This window comes from Haliotis rubra, unplaced genomic scaffold (genome assembly GCF_003918875.1).
Source record: "Haliotis rubra isolate DU_JTF1 unplaced genomic scaffold, ASM391887v1 Scf336, whole genome shotgun sequence".
Lineage (NCBI taxonomy): Eukaryota > Metazoa > Mollusca > Gastropoda > Lepetellida > Haliotidae > Haliotis > Haliotis rubra.
In genome coordinates this window covers 851,643-875,000 of record NW_025767009.1, presented here as the reverse complement: position 1 = coordinate 875,000, position 23,358 = coordinate 851,643, and the positions used below count along the sequence as shown (strand labels likewise).

At 38.4% G+C, this 23,358-nt stretch overlaps 1 protein-coding gene across 1 annotated transcript in view; it reads left to right on the top strand.

Moving 5' to 3' along the window:
• Window positions 1-1,398: 1,398 nt before the first annotated feature.
• Window positions 1,399-23,358, top strand: part of LOC124284406 (la-related protein 1B-like) — a 49,597-nt gene continuing 27,637 nt past the window's right edge. Inside the window, 1 exon segment of the mRNA XM_046720494.1 lies at window positions 1,399-2,315. Within this exon segment, the coding sequence (XP_046576450.1) occupies window positions 1,994-2,315 (322 nt within the window). The 5' untranslated portion in view covers window positions 1,399-1,993.

Below are 23,358 nucleotides of genomic sequence, written 5' to 3'. Positions count from 1 at the left end.
CATCATCTGCAGCAGCAACAGCATTATCACTACTCATTTGTTCGTTAGCTTGGAGTGTAATCTTTCAGTCTAAGTAAACTTAGTCTCAGTACTATTCGTTACACTCCTCTACTGTATAGTAGGGTAACGAATAATACTGAGGCTAAATTTACTTAGACTGGTAATCTTTGTACCTGCTCTTGGAGTTATTGCTGAGTAGTTGATGATAAACAAAACAATTGTTGCGAGTGCAAAGTGTCATTTCAATTTTACTAAATCTAAGATAGATTTATTTCATCTGGTTGAATGGGGGGATACTCCTCCTCCACCTCCTCCTAGAAATGGTCTTCAGTAACCCATGCTTGTCGATTGTAAGATGCAACTAACGGGATCGGGTGGTCAGGCTTGCTGACTTGATTGACACATGTCTGTCATGTCATCGGTTCCCAGTTGCATAGATTGATGCTCATGATGTTGAACACTGGATTGTCTGGCCCAGACTCGATTATTTACTGACTGCCTAGAATATTGCTGAGTGTGGCGTTAATCAACAAACCAAGCAAGCAACCAACCTGCCGATGACGATGATGATGATAATGGCTATTTTTATCATGCGGTCCGATATTCCCCCTTCTACAACTGCCACTTCTACTTTTGATGGTGATATTGGTTACTCTTATAATAAGCAAGTCTAGATAAGAAAATAGTAACTTGTTTTTATTATGTATATACATGTAATTTAGAAAATATGATACAAACTAATAGTTACTGCTTGTACAAGTCTAAACAGTACCTAGTTTCTTCTCAAATTATATAACATGTAAACATACACGTTTGATATTTTGGTTGACAAATCTACCGATTTGGAGATTCGGAAAACAGTAACAAAATATTATTTGACGACAACATTAATACGTTGGATATAATAGTGTTCTTTAAAACTGTCCCAGCTATAAACACGTGTATACACGATTTTATTCTAAAATAAAAATACATCCAATATCTTTGAGATATATCTGTTTTAAAAGCTGATGTGTTTGACCTCAGGGAGATTAAGATATATTGATGAACAACGTCTTTATTACAATTAGTAGCGACGCTTTGATGTTGGTTCTAACACTGTGATGTGACACTTCGATCCTAATTTTAATAAAGAATTTATTAGTCCATATATTTTATCCTTCCTTGGTACTGTAAGTTCTAAATGTCTCTCGATAACAATTTGATCTTATAGTACTATATATTCTCTGTATCTGGACATGCTGCCTTCACCAGACCTTAGCCTAACTGTACATAGTAGGCCGGTGTTCTTAAAAGCCGTTTGATCTATATTATACAACTGTCTTGAGAGCTCTGTTGAGTAGTCCTGTTGAGGTCAGGGCACAATAATTCCGTGTTGTCGCGCATGCGCAGTTCCTTCTTGTGCTTATGGCGACATGTGCTCATGGAGGAATTTAGTGTTTCTCTAGCCATGTTAGCCTTGCAGGTTGCACTTTCGAATAGTGCTCACTGATAATTCATCGGTTGGGAAATAGTACGTGAACAGACTCACCTAAAGATTTTGAAAGCGAAGAGAAATTAAACACTGGAGAGGCGAAATTAAGCCAACGTGTCCCGTCCATACGCTGTTTTTGAAAACAACCCGAAACGTAAGAGAACACTTTTCCGAGGAGTTTGGTGTGTGAAGACAAGACCTTTTATATTGTGTTAAGGACATTTTATTATTTGTTGATATGTTTTTTATCTCTAAAGACTATTGTCGTTTTGTCAAGTTGAGTAATAACTAGTTTCTTTTCAAAGAGACTGGCTGTCGTGTTTTGGTGTTGTGAAACTTGAATTTTTCGTCTCAAAATTGAGAATTGTTACCATAAACTACTGATTGTTGATATTTTCACCTGGTTATACATGAGCCCGACGGGTTTGTCGGTTGTCAGTGGCAGCTGAGATTAAGCAAGACTCGACACCGAGTCTACACTCCTTCCTAACTTGGAAATCAACATCTGGTGGAACAAACATGGCGACGGCCGTGAGCTCGGCTCCGACAAATCAAACAGATTGTTCCATACAGAACACTTCTGAGGTCTCAAAGCCGAACATTAACACCTCGGATGAAACTCCAAAGGAGTCCCCACGTGCTGCAAATGCAGATTCAAACGCATTGAGCGAAACTAACGCCTCGGGAGACGCTTCTAGTGCATCGCCAAGTGTACCCAAAGACTCGAAATCTAACACGAAAAAGGGTGACAACAAGAATTATGTGGAAGCCCCACCCCCGAAAACAAATCCATGGACTAAAGGGAAGGCCAAACCATCGCATGTACCGATACATAAACCAGGTGAGATTTACTTTAAAGGTAAATTATGGATCGTTCGCTCATTATGAAGTATTCATTCGCTGCTATTTCAGCGAAGATGTGTCCGGTTTAGTATCGTAGAATCGTTTTCTTGATTGTTTGGTGTAATATTAAATGGTATTGTATTTCACATGCCTTATCAACACGTTTACTTCTGTGTGGATTGAAATATTTAATGCAGATATTGTCATGTGGTAGGTGAATTTTGGTTGTAGGTTAGTCAGGTATGTGTTATCAGCTGGTGCCTTTGACCTACCTGGCTGATAATGCCTGTGGGCCACGTGGAGTGATTGTCACATGGGAAAACATATTGACACATTCTCCTCTAATACATTGGGGGTAATGTGAGGCGAGTTAATGTATTTGTAGCACAGTTTCACCATGTTCACAATACATTTGACAAATTGTGCAGACAGATTTTATGGCTGTGAAATGTACATCTTTATGAACTCCATTTTGATATGAATATTATTTCTGATATACTTCACAACATTTTGACAGTAATATGAGAAAGTGTGGAATATATACCTTGACATTTTGGTGTCAAACTGTTCAATGAATGTTTCTGTCATAGGACACAAAACCACCCATATGCCTGTTTTCATATACATTTATTTGGTTAAACGACTTGTGACCATATGGAAAATATTTGTAAGTTTGTGGCCAACAGAGATATTTCTGGTTTTTGCCTTCAAACTCAAGCTAAAGGGTGCACACATTTCATACATATTAAGCATGGTTTCAGTTGATCAACTATGATACAGGTGATAGTTTCAATTTGCCCATCTAAAGTTAACATATGGTTTTGCATGTGTGTATTCTTTTCAAGTGGTATCAATCACTTTGAAAATATTTTTGTAAGCGAATAATCTGTTTTTAATTCTGCTTTGGACTACATTTTAAATCTCACATCTAAGTTTGTCATTTGAGGAAAGCCTGAAGTGGTGTAGGCAGACATTTGTGGCACAGGGATCATAATCGAAGGGAGATAACTCCTGCTATTTGTTATTTTACTATACTTGTAAATAATTAAGTCTTGCACAGACCACATGAACCAGTGATTAAATGTCTATCCAATATATATCTCGGGCATTCGATTTCAGTATATCCAGGCTGTGCCTGTGCAGGTGAAATATTGCTACAGTCTGTTTGCAGTAAAATCGTACCAATGAATTTCACTTAAAACAAAAAAAGTAAATCAAATAAAGTGAAATGAAGATTGCGAGTCCTCATAATTTAACCTTGCCAATTGAACATTTTAATATCAGAATTTTATTCAACATAGGATAAAAGTTGTTATACAAATGATCTTAGATTCAAATTGCTGTTATTGATTTTTATTACAAGGGGGTAAGCGCAGCAAATGGAACAGTGAAACAAATGCAGGAGCAGGAGCGTTAACTTCAACCAACCCTACTTGTTCTTGGTGTTTCATTTAATGTGCATACTCCCTTGTAATACAAGTCAATAATAGCGATTCGATTTACTTTTTTGTTTAAAGAGAAATTCATTGGTAAGTTTTCACTGCAAAAAGACTATAGTGTAGGTAACTCTACCACAAAATCTTTACACTAATGACAGCAGCTCATTGGTATAAACTTCCCATGTCAGATGTCTTTTTCTATTGTGTGTAATTAGTTACCGGAAGTAAAAATGTAAACAAGTTTGCTTTCACGCTCGTGAATCAATTACTAGACCACACTCAGTGTACACTCAGTCTTGTGACTTTTCATTGAACATTTGTGGTTAACTGCGTAATACATCACATGTGATGCTGGACAAGTTGATTTTGCCGACTACGGTCAAGCGGAAAAGAGTAACTTATGGATTAAAATGTCTGTTGTTAAGCTTACATCTGTAAGAAACTTCCTCCAGATGCACTGTATTGTGAGCAGTTAAGTGAAGATGGTCACGAATGTCCCTTCAGTCTCCTGATAAGGAGTCATCTACTGTCATGGACACCAGTAAGATTGTTGATGTTATAGTGCAGCCTGATTAATTCACTTGGTAGCACCTGGTCTATGTGGTGACATATTGACATTGGACCCTGTCTATATGTCACACAGTAACAGTACACAATCAACCAAGTTAGTATGCCTGACTGCTGGATCAATGTTCTCCCTTAAATCAAGATTTTTCTGATAAAAGTTGATCTAATTTAATGTGTAGTTCAGGTGATTTTCATTTCACGTGCCATATAGCAGTTTTCTTAATTTTGGAATTGCAAAAAAACATCTTATTCTCAGGAAAATTGTTCATGTGCTAACCTCACATATTTTCAAATATAGGGCCTGTATCTTGTGAGGCACTACTTACGGTTCTAAGCTAGTTCCCAGCTCCCTTTGCGTGCGGCAACTTGTGATATACGAGACGGGGCCCAGCTTACTTCCGGAACAAGATTTCTGGTGACAAGCGTATATTCAAGCGCCAGTTCTGGTTCCATATTGCGCAACCGCCAAATACGACTTGACTAGACCGGACCAAGTGCGTAACCATGCTTGGCTGTCACAGCTGTTGAGTTATAATAGTTGGATAATTTTGGGATGGTTAGATGGGAAATTTGTTATTCCTGCAAGGATTATCGGTTCCTTACTGTCAACTGACAACCATTAGACCTTTCGAAAATGTATAAAATGTTGTTTGTCACAGAAAGTACTCGGGTGTTTCCATGACCTAACTACGGGCCCTATTGAGTGGTCAGACTTTGTGACTTAGTTGATAGTTTGTTATTCCCTGACATCATGAACTGTCACTGGATTGTATGGACTCGACTTAGATGCTTACTGTCTCCTTTCATATGGTGCATTCTGTTGAGTTGAACCACAAACAAATGCTTCATGTTGCCTGACTAACATTAGCTGTTTTTAATCAACCACCTTGTTGAGCTTGCATAAGGCCTAAAAAACCTGATGTGGTTCTGAAGCGGTATGACTAAAATAAGCTTTTTAGATACCCTTGTTTTTTCCCCCGGCACCGACGGACACCGGTCATTCTCATAGAGAAAGTCAACATGATGGTTGCAAGCTTGATTGAATAAACAATTACACATTGATAAATGTGTTATTAGTTTGTACTTTACTTCTGAAAAAAATGTAAACAAAAAATCCTATCTACCCTAAATTTTAAAGAGGTGTAATCGGAACCACAACATTTATTTGGCCTAATTGTGGCATGTTCTCAATGCTTTATGTGAAATGTTACGTTAAATGTGAAGTATAAATGGGTTGGTACTTTGTGTATGATATCGGCAAGTGTGAACAAAGTTATCAGTCTGTATCCAAAACTAGCATCCAACCACTGCTAGAACTTGTTTCTTGACACAGATGTTATTATTTGTGCCCTGGCTTCTGATTAAGCTCGCTGGTGTTGGTAGTTGCTTATTACATGAACCACGACTCTTATAGATGGACTCTTGCTGATTGGCTTGAAGTATCATTCACAGACCATCTGTGTTAAACTGTTGACAATTTGTTTTGTCCGGTCAAGTTTAATCATGATCTTTGATGTTGTGATGGATATGAGCCAATGCTTATTAAAAAGGCAACATTTTGTATACTAATGAAATTGAAAGGTTGAGGCTGATGTCATCTTCACAACAGAATTCCCCGTCTGAGACAGATATTCACAGGAAATGTGATAAGACAGAAACAGTGGCCTGATGCTTAGGGATGCAAGTCTGTCCGTTGTCCTGTCTGTGCTTGCATGTGTTTGCATATCTGGATGACATTGGGCATAATCGAGTTATGTGGGATCATAAAAGGTAATATAATATTACAGCAATGATAACAATCCCAAGCACGTACAGGTGCTCCACTTACTAACAACAGCTATGGAAAGTGCTGATGTAACAGATATTGACATGTTTGTTTCGTCATTGTTTAACATACATGATATCTATAACACTGACAGTACATTGTATTACTGGTGGCAGTGCCACTGGCATTGCTTGAGGATTCCAGCATGTTTTGACGTCCATAGTTTCTACACTGACATATAAACAAAACCCATCTGAGGCTAACCCAAATTGGACTCGATTGCAGTTTGTTGTGACATATTCCTCTGTCGGCTATCATTAGAGAGCACAGCTGATGCTCTACAAGGAATACATATTGATTGGGGACTGCTATTGATCTTTTTATATTGAGCTCGCTATATGTGATATGACTTATCTAAAGTAAGTGTAGGTGTTCGTTAACACTGTACTGGTATGATATTATTCAGTAATTTGGGGATATTGTTTTCTAGCAGGATACAGGATGTTTTGTATGAGTAAAAGGGTCAAAGTTTTGCTGGATTAAAATAACGTGTGCATAAAAATACATTTGGCAAACCCCATGAATGCAAGTGTATAGCTGTTTGAATAATTGAAATAATTCTATTGAATCATGCAAGCTAAATTTAACTGATATTTGATTTTGATTTAAAATATAATAAACTGCTGACAGTCCATTAAACACTTTCTCACATAATATATATAACTAATTTTAATGCAAACAAGGAAATCCCTTTCTATAACCAGGATTTTACGAGACGCACAAATGTGCGTTCAGTATGCACTGAGTTAGAGAATGGACGTAGAAAAACCCTAATACTGAGTCTGGAGAGATGCAAAAGCATACGTATATCACATCAGTAATCACCTATATCAAGAGTAGTAGTATTTCACCCATCAGGCATGACAACTGTCCACATGGTCCACACTGTCCAGGCTGTAAAGTCATTATCTAAACGTACAGTACACAACACCATTTCAGTACTTTACACTAGTAATTACAGGACCCACTTATTACCAACAAGGACCTGTAAAATGAGTGGATGGGGGTCCCCTGGTCCAGCACTTTCTAAGTCATGGTAAAACCCTGTATAACACTATAAAGCCGAACACTGAACACATTGTTTCTGAACTGACAGGGGTATCCCCAGTATGGTCCCAAGTACAGTCCCCAGCTGGATCAGTAGCCTAGTGGTTGAAGTTTTCGCTCATGCTGAAGAACCAGGTTCAATTCCATGTCTGGGTACAATGTGTGGAGCCAATTTTTTGTATCCCCAGCCATGGGATTGGTGGAATGTTGTTGTAAGCGGCCTTAAACTCTTATTTACCTTGTCGATCAGGTTGTCAGACTAAGTGTCTTGTTTCATGATATATATATTACAAAATCAATTGCTAGATTGTCTGCACCATGTTTGATTGTTTCCAGGCTGATGACACATAACCATGATAACTGCATATGGCAAATGATGTATCATGGAATAATAATTCATACAAAAATTCGTTATTAATTATAACCACTTGGGATGGGGTTGGGTGGCCACAGAGAGTTGGTACAACCCTCTGGGCTGAGGGCTAGAGCTGACCTGTGTTGGGAGTCTAAACCCTACTGATGAACAAATGGAGTTGATGACTATTTATCTAAAATTGAAACAGTGAAAAGATTATGATTTGTTCAATGATACAAACTGGATGTTCCCTATAATAACCAATGAAATGCAGAATGGGGTGTGTCCTACAAGAACAACTTAAATGACCAGACAGGGGGAGTACTTAATCCTGTTAATCCTATTTCAACTGGCACTAATCTTGTTGGCACATTTCCTTGAAGCTTCCTAATTTAACTGACACTAATTGTGCTGACATGTTGCTTGGATGGTTATGGTGTTACAATAGATGGCTTAATGACCCTAATTTGAAGTGTTTGCACAATATATTTTAATGGAGGTGATGACATGTTTACTTTATCAAAGCAGTTCATTAAATCATCTAGTCATAACTTTGTCTTACTGAAACTGAAGGTTTGTCTAACAGCTGAGTCCTTGATACAAGCAGACCAGCATGCCAGTTAGATAAGGGGTTTCACCGGAACCATCACTGGGACCCAAGACCCATATCGCAATAGATGCATTGAACAAAACGCTATCAGTGCTTTCACAAGGTTGTTCACCATGGTGTCAATATTGGATGGTCAGTTTCTCCACAATGTGATATACTACAAAATGCTTGTTTAACACATTCTCTTCTGTTGTGGGCAAGCACTACAATAAACATGGTTGTTGCAAACAGTATTATAATAAAAACTGTAAACTCAGCATTTGGAAGAAACGATTGCTAGTTGCATCATGCTTATAGGATGTCAGAATGGTAGTGAACTGTGATTTAACTGCTTGTCAACTGCCACATAACTAATTCAAATAGGACATTTATGTCAGAATGCACAAGTTCAGTTAGTGGCAGGTATAACACTGAATTCATATGCATGGCAATTGGGCAAAGAAGTTTATAGAACCATCTTGCAGTGGGGCTACACTGTATTATCACTATGTTGCAGTATGCTTTTCAAACAAAACATGCTGCAGGATTTTTCAATGTATTGCTATGTGAGGTGCAGGTAAACGCGTGTAACTGTCCTTGTTGTCTGGGGGCGGTGGGGTAGCCTAGTGGTTAAAGCGTTGGCTCGTCACGCCGAAGACCCGGGTTCTAATCCCCAACATTTTGATAACTCTGTGCAGTGATGCAAGAATTAGGTTATGCTAAATTATTATACTTAAGAAGCTATGACATGCATTGACTGCTGTTCTTTATGAAAATCGTGGAGAAATACTTATCCATTCTCAGACAGAAGTAGACAACTGAAACAAAAATAAAGAATTGATTGTACCCTAAAAGATATTGAGTGTACTTGATGACAGTGATGGTGGAACTAATGGTAGTAATGTTGGACGCAATTCTGGGCCAGTAGATGCAAATGAAGTCCAAAAGGAACATTCTATCCAGCACAAATGAAAAGTGAATCAAATTCTTTCTTTTCGGAAATTTAATTAATAAAGGCATGGCTATCAAAACATGAAATAAAGGGTTGTTCTATTACTTTAAAGCTTCAAGACACAATACAAATGAAGACCTTTACCTGTGAATGTGAACATGGGAATATTTGTTTTGTAAATATATCTGCCCAGAAGATACAGGACACATCATGAAATAGAACATCACATGATTTCGACATGTTTAAGGTGACATCGAGCACTTAGTTTTACATACTATTAAATGTTAAAAAATACAGAATCCTACCCTTACAAGTGAGTATGGGTTTAGTTTTATGGCACACTCGGCGTAAAATCCAGCTATATCATGTATATGGTGGCGGTCTGTAAATAATCGGTTCTGGACCAGACAATCCTGTGATCTACAACATGAGCATCAATCGATGGAATGTTAATACCATGACATGTGTCAACTATGTCAGCGAGCCTCACCACCCAATCCTGTTAGTCGCCTCTTACAGCAAGCCTTCCCTTATTGTGAGATTACTGCTGAACCACAAATTATATTGGTTGCGCCTCAGTGTGTAGAAAATAGGATCTGCATGTACAATCTGTGCCTCAGTGTGTAAAAAATAAGATCTGCATGTACAATCTGTTAGTGTTACTGTGAAACACTTGTAATACTTACAATACCTGGTTTCCCAGTTATGTGTACGTTGAAGGTCACTGTTTATGTCATTTCTTGTATACAAACTCATGAAAAAATGTTTATTGCAATACAGTTTCTTTGTCAATAGATAACCCTATCTAGCTGTCTCACTATTGTCCTTTTTTCAAATTATTCCTAGCTGCACTTACCGTATATGTTCTATATAGCTCCACCAATGAATGTCTTTCTATATATACATATTAACACGGTGATTCAAGTTAGGGGGGGGGGGGAAGAGATTGTGAATTCTCTCTGGGTTTTTATTAAACTCGTATCCTTATCAACTCAGGAGCTGAACGGTTGTGTTATATTTAATGGGATGTTCTCATGGTTAAGGAACTAAAGCCAACTGGGTGAAAATACTAAAAGTTCACTAAATTTGTTTGTGTTACTGGTTGTGCAATAGCCATTACCAAACATTAAGATTGTACATTCACAATAGGGTCAAATGCATTAAGACCGGTTTCCTAACGGAAATTAAATAATTTGCATTTGTGCAGCAATGTTGCATGAAGAGTATTTGTATCTGAACATGGTAAGTACAATTGTACTTGTATACACATTACAAAATACATTATCCAAGGTGTAACTGCGCTTTGCATATAGCATTCATTGCATTGCATCGAAATAGTGCTTACTTTGGGTGCCATGGCACAGTCAGTATAGAAATGGCACGGATGAAATATTTTCAATATGCCCTGGAGGCATGACTAAAATCTCACCACTCAACATGTGCATGGTCATTTTGGATGCTGGTGCGCATAACAGCAAATCCTGTTTGGATGATAACATGGTTTGTGGTTTTGTTCATGAGTCTACAACATATTGACTCCAAACTATTCTTGCAGTGTTTTAGAAATCCAGACCCGTGAAGGTCAAGGTTAGAATATTCATCTTCAGTAGCCCATGCTTGTCGTAAGAGGCAACTAACAGGATCGGGTGGTCAGGCTCGCTGACTTGGTGAACACGTGTCATCGGTTCCCAATTGCGCTGATCGATGCTCATGCTGTTGATCACTGGATTGTCTGGTCCAGACTTGAATATTTTCAGACCGCCGCCATATAGCTGGAATATTGAGTGTGGCATAAAACTAAACTCACTCACTTAATTTAGAAATCCAGCTCTTACGTAACAGGTTTACATGATGTTTACAGGTTTATTAAACACAGATCTACAGATAACTGTTTGGGTCATTGAGTTATGTACTCGCTTGTGTTCATCTCAATTGGGTATCCTAACTTTCCTTTGAGTAACCAAATAGATTGTACTCACCACACTTAAACTCAATTGGGTATTTTGCCATTTTCCATTATTTTGAAAATATAACAAGCTTAAATGTTAGTGTTTATTTATATTTAATCTGTAATATGAGGAACGATAAGAAAGACTGCAAGTTGTCAAGTTCATGTCCTGAAATAGAACCTCTCAATATAACTCAGTTATTTTATCTATCCCCCGGGTAAAATCAGCTTAAGTCTGGGCTAGTACAAGCAGCCACACATACACATACACACGCATGCACGTCGTCATATGAGTGAAATATTCTCAAGCACGACGTTAAACCCAATTTCACCTCACCTCACCTATCCCCCGGGACGCAAGCTAAGTTTTGACATTTTTGTTTGTACGCATGTAAGATCACATTTATTGAGTATTTACAAAAATTTAAGCGTACTTGAACGCAATAGACTTAATAGGAATTGAGTTTTCACATAAATATTTGCGTAATTTACGCAGATACGCAGCTTATCTGTACCTCTGTAAACAAGTTGAAATGACAATTGTTGTGATGGGTTAAGCTTAATTGGATCATCAAAAGGTATAGGCACGCCTATTTTCACAAAGGCACAGATTATAATTGTAAAAGTCATGCATGTGTAATTTAATGTTAAAGTACACATGAATCACCATACAAAAATATGCAGATATTTATTGACGTAAAGAGAAAAAAAATATTGACATTATTGATTTGTTTGGATGAGAATTTGAAAAAGCAGTGACCTCCTCCATGGTGTAGTGATTAGAGCATCCGTCCAGAAAGCTAAACAACATCGCTAACAACTCATTCTTCGAAGGTTATCACCCATTAAAATGAAGTGGGTTCGATCCCATGCATTAATGGGTACAACAAGGACTTTGAATATTTACCTTTCAGTAACATGTCGGCCATCGAAATTGATAAAGATATTACACTGAAAAATACTTGTTGCTTATTTTTGTGAGGAGTATATTATTCAAATAATACAACTACAACTTAAATAAATGTATTTTTGAATGAAAATGCAAGCTTACATTTATAACGCCCAGATAAACCACGAAAAGAAGCAAAACTATGGCGATTTTTTCCATTTGTGACATGTGATAACATGCCCGTGCCTTTTTCTTTTATATTTTCATTTTTGGCGCCATCAGAAAATTATTATAAAAAGATTTCTTAGTCAGTATAATGGCGGGCATCGCTCAAAGCTCTGAACATCAACAATATCACTGTACCCCTTGCCAAGAGTATTTTCACAGTGTCTGAGTGGGGCAAGAAATATTCATGCTTCACTTGACTTGCGTTTGGTTTATTCATGGTATCTCATGGCTAGCACTATAAAACCAGCTAAAATTAAGTCTGGGCTAATACTCATAGCAGCAGCCACACATACACATGCATGCTGAGTGGGATATTTATGCGCGGCATATGAGCACTATAAATATTCTCATGCATGCAGCACAAAATGTAAAACCTCACCTTGAAAAAGCCATTTTTCAGCAAGGAAACATAAATAGCTTGGTCAATGAATATGATTAAACTAAATATGAGCTTTGTCATGAATATTAAAATAATCTGATCATTGTGAAGGTAAACTGCATGTAGACACTGCAGGTTCGTAAAATGTTAAATTGATATTTGCAACACGTAACAGTGTCATTATAGATATTGAAATTCTGTATGAATGTGAGTGTGTTTTTGATTTATCGGATGAAAAATTGAAGCTGGAAAGTCCCCTGGAATATGTGCTTATACAAGCATAGCTTCGGTGAAAAACCCTAAAGTTTTCTATTAAAAATGTTGAAAATTCAATTTTTATGTCAATCCTTAATTTATCATGATTAAAATACAGTCATTGTAGAAATTTGACAAAAATATAAACCATTTATCCATACACTAGTTTTACACAAAACACACCAACAAACCCTTATAGGTAAGAAAACATAAGGTTTCAGGGATTTCCTGTGTTTTTAAACCATATTTGAACATTGTATCATAGTAAGTGGGTGATGATTGACGTAATTTGTTTGTGAGTGTTTATTTTACAATTTCTAGAACATTGTTTCTCACCTGTTATATACCTGCTAAATATTTGCATATTGTCAAAAATCCCCATATGTATGGGCAGCCAATTGTGCACGTTTTAATATATTACCTACACATTTCATGTACCAGCCGTACTGAATTTCTGATCAGTGATAATACGACAGAGAATTGAGTATATGTACAATGAAAATATGTGTCATTTAATAGAGTGGTATTCAAACGTTTAGTGCAAATAGCTGTTGCAAAACGTTGACAAAACTGTCAGTGGCTTAGGAGATACATTTTTCAACCCTCATTATTAGGCCAAGGGACACTATGATAGCCTTCATAAATAGGTTTCCTTTTTCAGGCCAACCCATCAGTTGAACAGTGAATCTTGTGTGAATAAGAGACAAGGATGACTTCCATGAATCACACTTAATGCCCTTCTGCTGGTTCACTTGCCATGACCTGCACTGAAACCATTGGACAGTGATAGGTGCATATTTGTGGTGTGATATGCCGTTGAATGAAATAAGTTCAGGTGGCTAAAGAAGGAAATGTTCTTCCTGCTTAATATGCTGTCTGGGTAGATAGTGTAATATGTTCGCTTTAAATGGCTTGACAACCAGTGAATCTGATGCATGTATATTTTATCCACATGATCAGATATAATTAGATTCTTGAGAGGCATTTAGAAGTTGGTGAATATATAAGACAAGTATATGGATGGCAAGTTCTTATTTATTGCATAACACAACGTTTCTGGGCCACTTCCTTGCCCCTTCTTCAGGTGATATACCATAAATAAGAAGTTGCCATCAGTGTACTTGTCTTATATGATCAGATATAGTTAGTTTTGAAGTTTTAAGTGACCTGAAAACGCTTCAAATAATTGGAGCCTCATCTTCTTCTGATTCATGTTTCATTCATGTTTCATTCTGACACCTTTGAAAAAGAAGGGGTACATATGACGCATAATGCTTGATCATGTATAAAATGTGAATATTCAGAAAACTGTCATCACAAACAAAAGCCATTGTTAAGTTTCAGGTAGCAGACTCTTTGATGCCGACTTGAATCATTGCCAAGAAAACTATAATCTAGAGTTGTCTCCCTTAGTGTTTACAGGACATTTCAGGAAAAAAATTCTGTGATAGATGGGGTTTTTTTAACAGGGAATCACAAAATGCACTCTCCTCAATTCCTTTGCTTTACACCTTACCTAGATGTCATCAAAATGAGCATGATGAGGACTGTAAGAAGTTAGTATGTACAGAAACCTGCTGTAGATTTGTTGCTGCAGGAATGAGTTTCTGTCAGCGGTGAGTGAGTCACTGTCAGTCTGTCCTATTTCCAGAAATGTAATGTTTCTTCAGATAAAATATCTAGTGACAGAAATACAAATCTCATTTCATGATTTGTATGACGTGAAAGACATTCAAAGAATGTGTGTGATCAGATGGTTTCATGAAATGTTGAGAATTCTCTGGAAAAGTTGACTACCTGTTGTGTTGAAACCTTCAGGAGCTTTTACACTTTTAATGACTCACTAATCTTACTGCCTGAGGCAGATCACCGATTACTGAAACGTATTTTGACTGTTTTAAGGCTGAACGCTGAGTGTCAGTGTCTCTTAGGGATCCTTGTTTAGAATGTCCCCAGCTGTACATTTCTTGTACATGTACGACACAGTTAGTCTGGCTGTGATTTGGTGGCTTGCATAACATCACACTGTAATGATAGTAGGTAAGTGTGTTCGAAATTCAATACTGCATTACTTACCAGTGGTGCTTGATGTAGGGTTTTTGGGGCGATGGGGTAGTCTAGTGGTTAAAGTGTCCACTCGTCAGCCGAATACCTGGGTTTGATTCCCAACATGAGTACAATGTGTGAAGCCCATTTCTGGTGTCCCCGTAGTGATATTGCTGGAATATTGCTAAAAGCGGCATAAACCCATACCACTCACTCACACCCTCACTCACTCACCACTCACTCACTCTCACCCCACCCCCACTCACTCATCCACTCCCACTCACTCCCTCACTCACAAACTCACCCCCACTCACTCATCCACTCCCACTCACTCATCCACTCCCACTCACTCACTTACTGATGTAGGTTTGTGTGAATGTAAGGACTTCGTCTTTGACACATCATTAGAATGCTGTCACCTGATGGCATCCTCACTTTTCAGGTGATTCTGTTATCTTAAATAGCCTGGACTTGTTCCCTGCCAAAGCTTTGTTTAGATCCCGATGCCAGTAGCAGTGTAACTATTCTAACCATGCAAATATGTCAAGAACACAAGCATTTCTGTGCTAGGAATGATGGAGGTGTTGATGTCACTTTTTAAATGAGGGTTTGGTGGTGATTGTGGTAATACTCTTGATCAAGATAAAAGGGAGATTGGATAAGCTGGATAATCAAGGATGTCAAGTGACCCAAGGTGAAAGGATTTAATTCCCATCTGTTGCAATGTCATGTGATGTGATGGGGTTTTGTAGACTTGTTCATAATATGTTTTTCCAGGAACGTGACAGCTGTTAGTCTCATTTAACATTTACATTGTCCGTATTGTCTTGGTAAGTCTGATAACTTAATAACTCAGTCCTTTTCAATGCCAAAACATTATTTAAAACCAATACCTCTGTGCATAAGGAGAGGTAGGATTGCCTAGTGGTTAAAGCCTTCACTCGTCACGCCGAATATCCGGGTTTGATTCCCCACATGGGTACAATGTGTGAAGCCCATTTCTACTGCCCTCTGTCGTGATATTGCTGGAATATTGCTAAAAGCTGTGTAAAACCATACTCACTAACTCTCAGCATAAAGGTCAGGAGACATCATCAGAGAAGGTGAACTGTCGGTATTAACACATCTACATATTTAATGCGAGTTAGGGAAGCACGTCTGATTTCTGAAGCCCCAAAAGAAATTTTCCAAAGGCAGATAAATATGGAGGTGCCATTTTGTTGTGGATGCTTGAAACTTCCTGTGGATTCTGATGATAGCATCTAAACCATAAAGAGTATCAGCCAACTTGTCAAAGGAGTAGGTTTTACATGTTTATTTTATTGAAATTTCCTTATTAAACTGGTAAGTATTAGAAGCCTCAATCATTTGAACTCCATATACATATGAAATATTTATGAGTACTGAAAAAGTTCTATTTCCATATATATGGTTATATGGTTTATTGACCCGTGATGGTCCGGGTTAGAATTGGCCTTCAGTAACCCATGCTTGTCATAAGAGGCGACTAACATGATTGGGTGGTCAGGCTCGCCAACTTTGTTGACACATGTCATCGGTTCCCACTTGTGCAGATCGATGCTTATGCTGTTGATCACGGGATTGTCTGGTCCAGATTCGATTACTTATAGACCGCTGTCATATAGCTGGAATATTGCTGAGTGTGGCATAAAACTCACACACTATATATGTTTTATTCGGATATGTAGGAGCTATGTATTTGTCGATTGATACTGTCAGGACTGCTCACTTGACCAAAGTGCAGCAGTTAGTAACCCCCCTCCGTAGTGTAGTGGTTAGAGCGTCCACCCGGAGAGCAAGAGCAGAAGGGCGCGGGTTCGATCCCCGGCTGCATCATACCAAAAGATGTTAAAATATGGTTCCCTGCCTGGTTGTTCGGCATTAATGGGTAAAACAAGTACTAGTCGGCTCGGAGTCAGTATAATGTGAGCAAAGTATTCTTAAGTACAACGTTAAATCCCATTTCGCATCACCTGCAACTGTTGGGTGGCATTAGCTGTTTATATCAGTAGTTTGGGTGGTGGGGTAGTCTAGTGGTTAAAGTGTTCGCTAGTCACGCCGAAGGCCCGGGTTCGATTCCCCACATGGGTACAATGTTTGAAGCCCATTTCTGGTGTCCCCCGCTGTGATATTGCTGGAATGTTGCTAAATGCGGCGTAAAACCATATTCAGTCAGTTTATGTCAGTATCTGCCGATTTGGGTTGAGTCAGACAATCTCCCTCCCTCCATGTCATTAGTAGTAAGTGAATAACGATAAGTCTTCATGTATACACAAAGGCTGCAATGAATACACTCTGAGGTGAATATATGTTTCACGGAATATGAATATTTATTCAGGAATGCTTTGTTTAATGTAAAGGAATTAAAATACAAACATGATTGCTTAGGTTGAAAGATATGTTTGGTAGAGCCAAGAAGCAATGCTTCACAGAAATGATCACTTTGAATAAGAGATGAGTTCCAAGTAAAAAACACTTTAGAAAAATGTTTGTACATGTTTGATTCCAGTGATCGTGAATAACAAACTGAATTAATGAAGGAATTGTATGATAATGGGACCAGTACGCCTACGATCAGTGTCACAGCTTTGTTGCCATTTTACATATCTAGTGGGAACATGTGGTGGTGTAACTGAGGCTTCAGACCCATCTCTGTAAACGTCGTTATTACATTGAAATAGCTGGACATATCTCTGTGGTCATGTTTTATGTATCTGTACAACAGTTCGATATGAAGACATGTTTCCTGTCAAGGACATAATACAGGCCAATATCTCTGTTAAGTAAATGCTCAGATCAATTTGCCAGTGTCGAAATCAGCTTTCTGATGAACAGATGTTTCACATTTTACAAAGAGTCCTCGACAATTTACTCCTGAATTTCACAAAAGAATTATGTATGGGAGACCTATATCACTTCAAGGTTTTCCACCCACAAGTTGACCCATAATTGTTACTGGACAACTGTTCAAAGTAGGCTTGAACCCACATTTGTCACTTGTAGTTAATTAATCTGGTAGCCCAGTGGTTAAAGTGTTCGCTTGTCACACTGAAGGCCTGGGTTCGATTCCCCACATAGGTACAATGTGTGAAGCGCATTTCTGGTCTCCCCGCCGTGATATTGCTGGAATATTGCTAAAAACAAACTGTACTCACTTACTCACCAGTGATATTTATACAAGTGGTTTGTGAACAATAGATATTTTATCACTAGTCCTTGCTCTTCAGTGGACTTACATGAATGTTTGGCTTACCAAAACAAGGGGAGGTAGGGTAGCCTAAGGATTAAAACATCCGCTAGTCATGCTGAATTCCCTTGTTCAATTACCCACATGGGTACAATATGTGAAGCCCATTTCTGGTCCCGCGCCGTGATATTGCTGGAATATTGCAAAAAACAGCATAAAACCAAACTCACTCACTCTGTAAACCTGGAAACAAATATCAGTCAGATCAATTATACATTTTTGTTGTAATCACCATTGTTTAGGTCAGATAACACTTTATCAACTGTAAAAGGTGCCTTGCGGCTGAAGTAGTCATTGGTAGCTCTGAACACCTTGAAAACCTTGGTGTGCCGGCACTACGGTATTGTTGGAACATGGCTAACAGTGGCAGAAGCAGGTTTTTATGTGACACCTAGCTCCTGTCTATCTAACTGAACACTTTTGTTAAACTTTCCCACAGCTGACACAATATTTGAAACTTGAATCCATAAAACTTTTAAATACAATAACCATGCTCTACATAACATTTTATCCGAGGACAATATCACAGATATGCTTTAACAGCCCTTGCTTTAGTTAGAATAAGTAATGGAATTATTTTATGGTCAAAATCTATTCCAAACTCACAAAGTTAGACTGATTCCCCAAAACATGGACAGAGTCACTATGCCTCCCAATATTCATAATCTGTGTGGGGCGCAACAAATTGACAATTACCCACATGGGTACAATATGTGAAGCCCATTTCTGGTCCCGCGCCGTGATATTGCTGGAATATTGCAAAAAACAGCATAAAACCAAACTCACTCACTCTGCAAGTACAATCACTCCACCACAGCCAAGACACATCATGGAAACAAATTTAGCAGACAATGGTTATGGCAACCTTAAAGGGGCCACCAATTTTAGTCTGTTGTAGCTGCATTTGGAATAGAATATAAAGCAAGTGGCTTGGATGACCACACACAAACCCACAACTACACACACAAAACTGACCTTTCAATAAACGAAGCATGGTCTTTTTATAAGGGGTGGTGGGGTAGCCAAGTGGTTAAAGTGTCCGCTTGTCACGCCAAAGACCCAGGTTCGATTCCCCACATGGGTACAATATGTGAAGCCCATTTCTGGTGTCTCCTGCCATGATATTGCAGGAAAAAGCGGCAAAGAACTCAATTTATAAACAGTGTTTAGTGTAGTTTGCAATTGTGGATTACCAGTCACTGTCCAAGACAATTTACTAGTTGAAAGCCCCAGTTGACAGCTGCTTTCACATTGAAGAAATGCCACTACCTAATCAGGCATGTCATTCTTCTGTTTATGGTTTTGTTTATGGTATCGTGACCACACTGTGACACTACTGTGCTAACCATCTGATTGTGACAGAGTGTGTCAGTGCAGCCATGGATCAGCTTCAGGAGACCATCTTCTTTGGCAGGGGTGGGGAAAAGCCTGAGTTTATGACTTGCGTGTCACTTTAGCTTGAGGGGCAGGTTGACACACTTGTGTAGGATCATATCTAGCTGTGACCAGTTTCTCCACGTCTGCCCTGAACGAACATATGGTTGCAGCAGTACGATACCTACACCTGTGTTGACATTTGCTTAAGCAAACACTGGATTCACGGGATAGTGTACTGGAGGGAAGAGTTAAAATTTTCAGATTCCTTTGAGTTTTGAACTTATTATATGGAGTGTGACGTGTAGCAGCTGCGTGATGTTTTGTGGTATTTTTCCTGGAGGATTTTGTGCCATGAAAATGTGGATACTACTTTTCAAGCAGTTGTCATGAATAAGTCATTGCTCAATCTAAATGTCACCACTATTTTTCAAAAAACAAACACACAACTGTCTGCTTTGTGTTATGATGCAGAGATTAACAGGATTGTTTGATGTGTGTCACCGTATTGGCTTGATCAGCAACATCTGCCACGACAGTTCGTTTAGTGTGTCGTGTGCAGCCCTCTACACATCAGCAGTCAGTGAAGTGTATCGGCTGATTCGGTAGCAGTTCTGTCCACATAGAATGAAGTGGAATTTTTTGGTCTGTCGTAAAAGTTTGGAGTGACATCTGCAATAGAATTTCCATACAGTCTCTAACTGTGAAGAGGTGTCTGCTGCTGCAGTTCTATACAGTTGGCAAGCAGTGCTCTTGCAGTACTCTGAAAGTCAGCTGTTTGTGGAATGTCGTCTGCTGTACACTTCTTTAGAGTCAGACAACGTGGAGTATTGTCTGCCATTACACTTCTATGCAATTAATAAGCAGTGTAGTGTCGTATTTTCTTTCAAAAAGATCTGCAATAGAAACATTGCAAGCTGTAGCATTAATTACTGGCCCTCGGTACAGATGTCAACATATTACAGTATATTCTAAGTTAACAATCTATTGGCTTGAACTTAATGGTTTCTTGCAGTGTGTTGACCTGCATATTTATGCTCATCAGCTGCTTGAAGTGGATGTCCCAATTATAATCTGATAAATTTTCCAATTTGAAGAAATATAAAAGATGTCTTTTATTCCACTGAGAATATTTCAAGGTTGCATTAAAGAATAGTCAACTGTGATTTTCTCCCAACGCAAATGGTTTTATACAGATGGACATATAGAAACGAATACTTGAATCCTTGTTCATTCACATCGTAACCTTGCAACACTGATTGATAACTGATAACTACATAGTAGCTAGACAAGGTGAAGCGACTTTCATGAGAAATGGACCACTTTGAGAATCTCTAGTGATGCTTCTTCTCCACACTGAGGGTTTGGTGATATTGCTGTGACAGAACGTGAGAGAAGAATTTCCTTGTTGACAATATGGAGGTTAATTCCACGCAAGGTAAACTTACACAACAGTACTTCGTAACATTACTACTGGTTTAAGTGTTCATTAATTGATATGGTGTATATAGGTGGCAATACATTGAAAGTTCTGTATGTTTTTAAATCATAAATGAAATTTTTGAGAGTGATATAACACCTTCTGTACATGCATGATTCAATTTTCAAGCCAAAACGGGGTGGTGGGGTAGCCTAGTGGTTAAAGCATTCACTCGTCATGCTTAAGACCTGGGTTTGATTCCCAAGATGGGTACACTGTGTGAAGCCCTTTTCTGGAAGCTCCTTTTGTGGCATAAAACTGAAGTCCACTCGCTCGCTCGCTCAGTATGGCAAGTACAACGGCTTCATTCTCCACCTAGGTCGTGGAATATTTAAAGTTCATTCAGAAAATATCCTAAAATAAGAAAAGCTATTTTCGGTTTGCATAAATATTATCTGCTTGTTGTTGTTATCCAAACCCAGTAGCTAATGACATGTCACTTTCATGGGTAAAGCAGTATTTTCATGTAGTTCCAGGGGTGGAAATAACCCATTGCCCGACGTCCGAGTCCAGTGTTGTTTCTGTGTCGGGCAAGCTAATTTGTATATCACGTTGTACCGGTGTCCAGTTGACTTTCCAATGTTAATTATGTTGTTTATTTAAAAGATCAACAAGAAAATCGGCCGGTATAGTGGAAATATTATCAGGGCAAGTGATTTTACATGTGCCACTGTACCAGAGTACAATAGCAATTTTAAAGTTATTTCTACCCCTGACTTCACATTCTCACTAGTATATCTGATCTTGTGTATTTTCGCCTGACCTCCGAAAAATGTTCATGAATTTCTACATAACATGTACTAAATGTTCATGAAATTCTACATAACATGTACTAAATGTTCATGAAATTCTACATAACATGTACTAAATGTTCTGCAATGTTGCAGGGTCAAAAAGTCTAACATACATTTAGCCTATCAGGTGGAAATGTCTATTATTAGTAATGGGGCATTATTACATTGTGTTCTGCCCTATTCCAGTTAGCCAAATAATCTTCAGCCATGCTAATGCCATCAAGTTAATTCCGTCAATAAGACTCCAATAGGATCCAATCAGGAAGTGGTTTGTCACTGGTATTCATTATTCGCTTGTCCCGTGAAGGTCCAGGTTAGAATATTGGCCTTCAGTAACCCATGCTTGTCGTAAGAGGCGACTAACGGGATCGGGTGGTCAGGTTGGCTGACTTGTTGACACATGTCATCGGTTTACATTTGCGCAGATCGATGCTCATGCTGTTGATCAATGGATTGTCTTGTCCAGACTCGATTATTTACAGACCACCGCCATATAGCTGTAATATTTCTGAGTGCAGCGTAAAACTAAACTCACTCACTGACTCACTCATTATTCGCTTATGTGAATATGTAATCATATGATGTAATTGTGATGAAATAAACTGCAAAATATTATCATTGACCTGTAACCAAATGAAATTTTACAAACTTAGATGTTTCCGATCATTGAGCAGGTTATAGGTTAGCATTTAAAGCATAACAATGGGCAAAGTACTCCCAAATATTCCAGTGCTTCATAGTTGCAAATTAAAGAATTACATTCTCTTCAGGTTGAAAATCATCTTGAAAGCTGATGTATTTGAAGGTTTCTACAGGGGGGTTATTTCAGGTGCATTGTAGTTAGGGTCATTATAGACAGGGATATACAGTCAGTCCTCTTGACAGTTTACAATGATGTTCATACCATGTTTGGTCCTCATTGTTTGAAGATTCATCCTCGTTGGTATCAACTCATGAAAACAATGTGTGAAGCCCATTTCTGGTGAAGTCGCTGGAATGCTAAAAGCGTCCATTTTCACTCATTGTTTGAAGATTCATCCTATTGAATTATTGAAGTCAGTGCTTGAACTGTGTTGAACTATCTGTACACTAAAGGAGAGGTGACATCACTGTATACTCGCATTGTTCTACAGTCACATGTTTTGTGGTTTGTGTACAATGAATATATTAATGTAACATCATCATTAGATGAGAACGGTCTGTTACGAACTATCTCAGTAAGTCAATCATGATGGCAGCGCCTCACTTATTGTCATGAAAACTTCAGAATGGTCAACATGTTAAACGTGACGGGAGAGATTTCCAGAGTTGTAAATAAAGAATGAGTCATCTTTGACCATTTACACTATTGATCATGGGAAAGGAGATTGATATATCAGTAAACATGTGAACCGGTAAACTTGAGTGGGATTTCTTCAACACTTTCTTGACTGCAAGGATAATTCAGCTTCATTTGTCGACGACCCACAAGCTAACCCACAAACTATGTAATCATCCGAAATGGGTTTTCCTGTTGTGCACACCGGCATTCAGTATTGACAAGACAGTGGGTTTGTTTCCTCATTCGTTCACTTTGAGATAAACGTCCAGGTATGGGAGCCGTGCA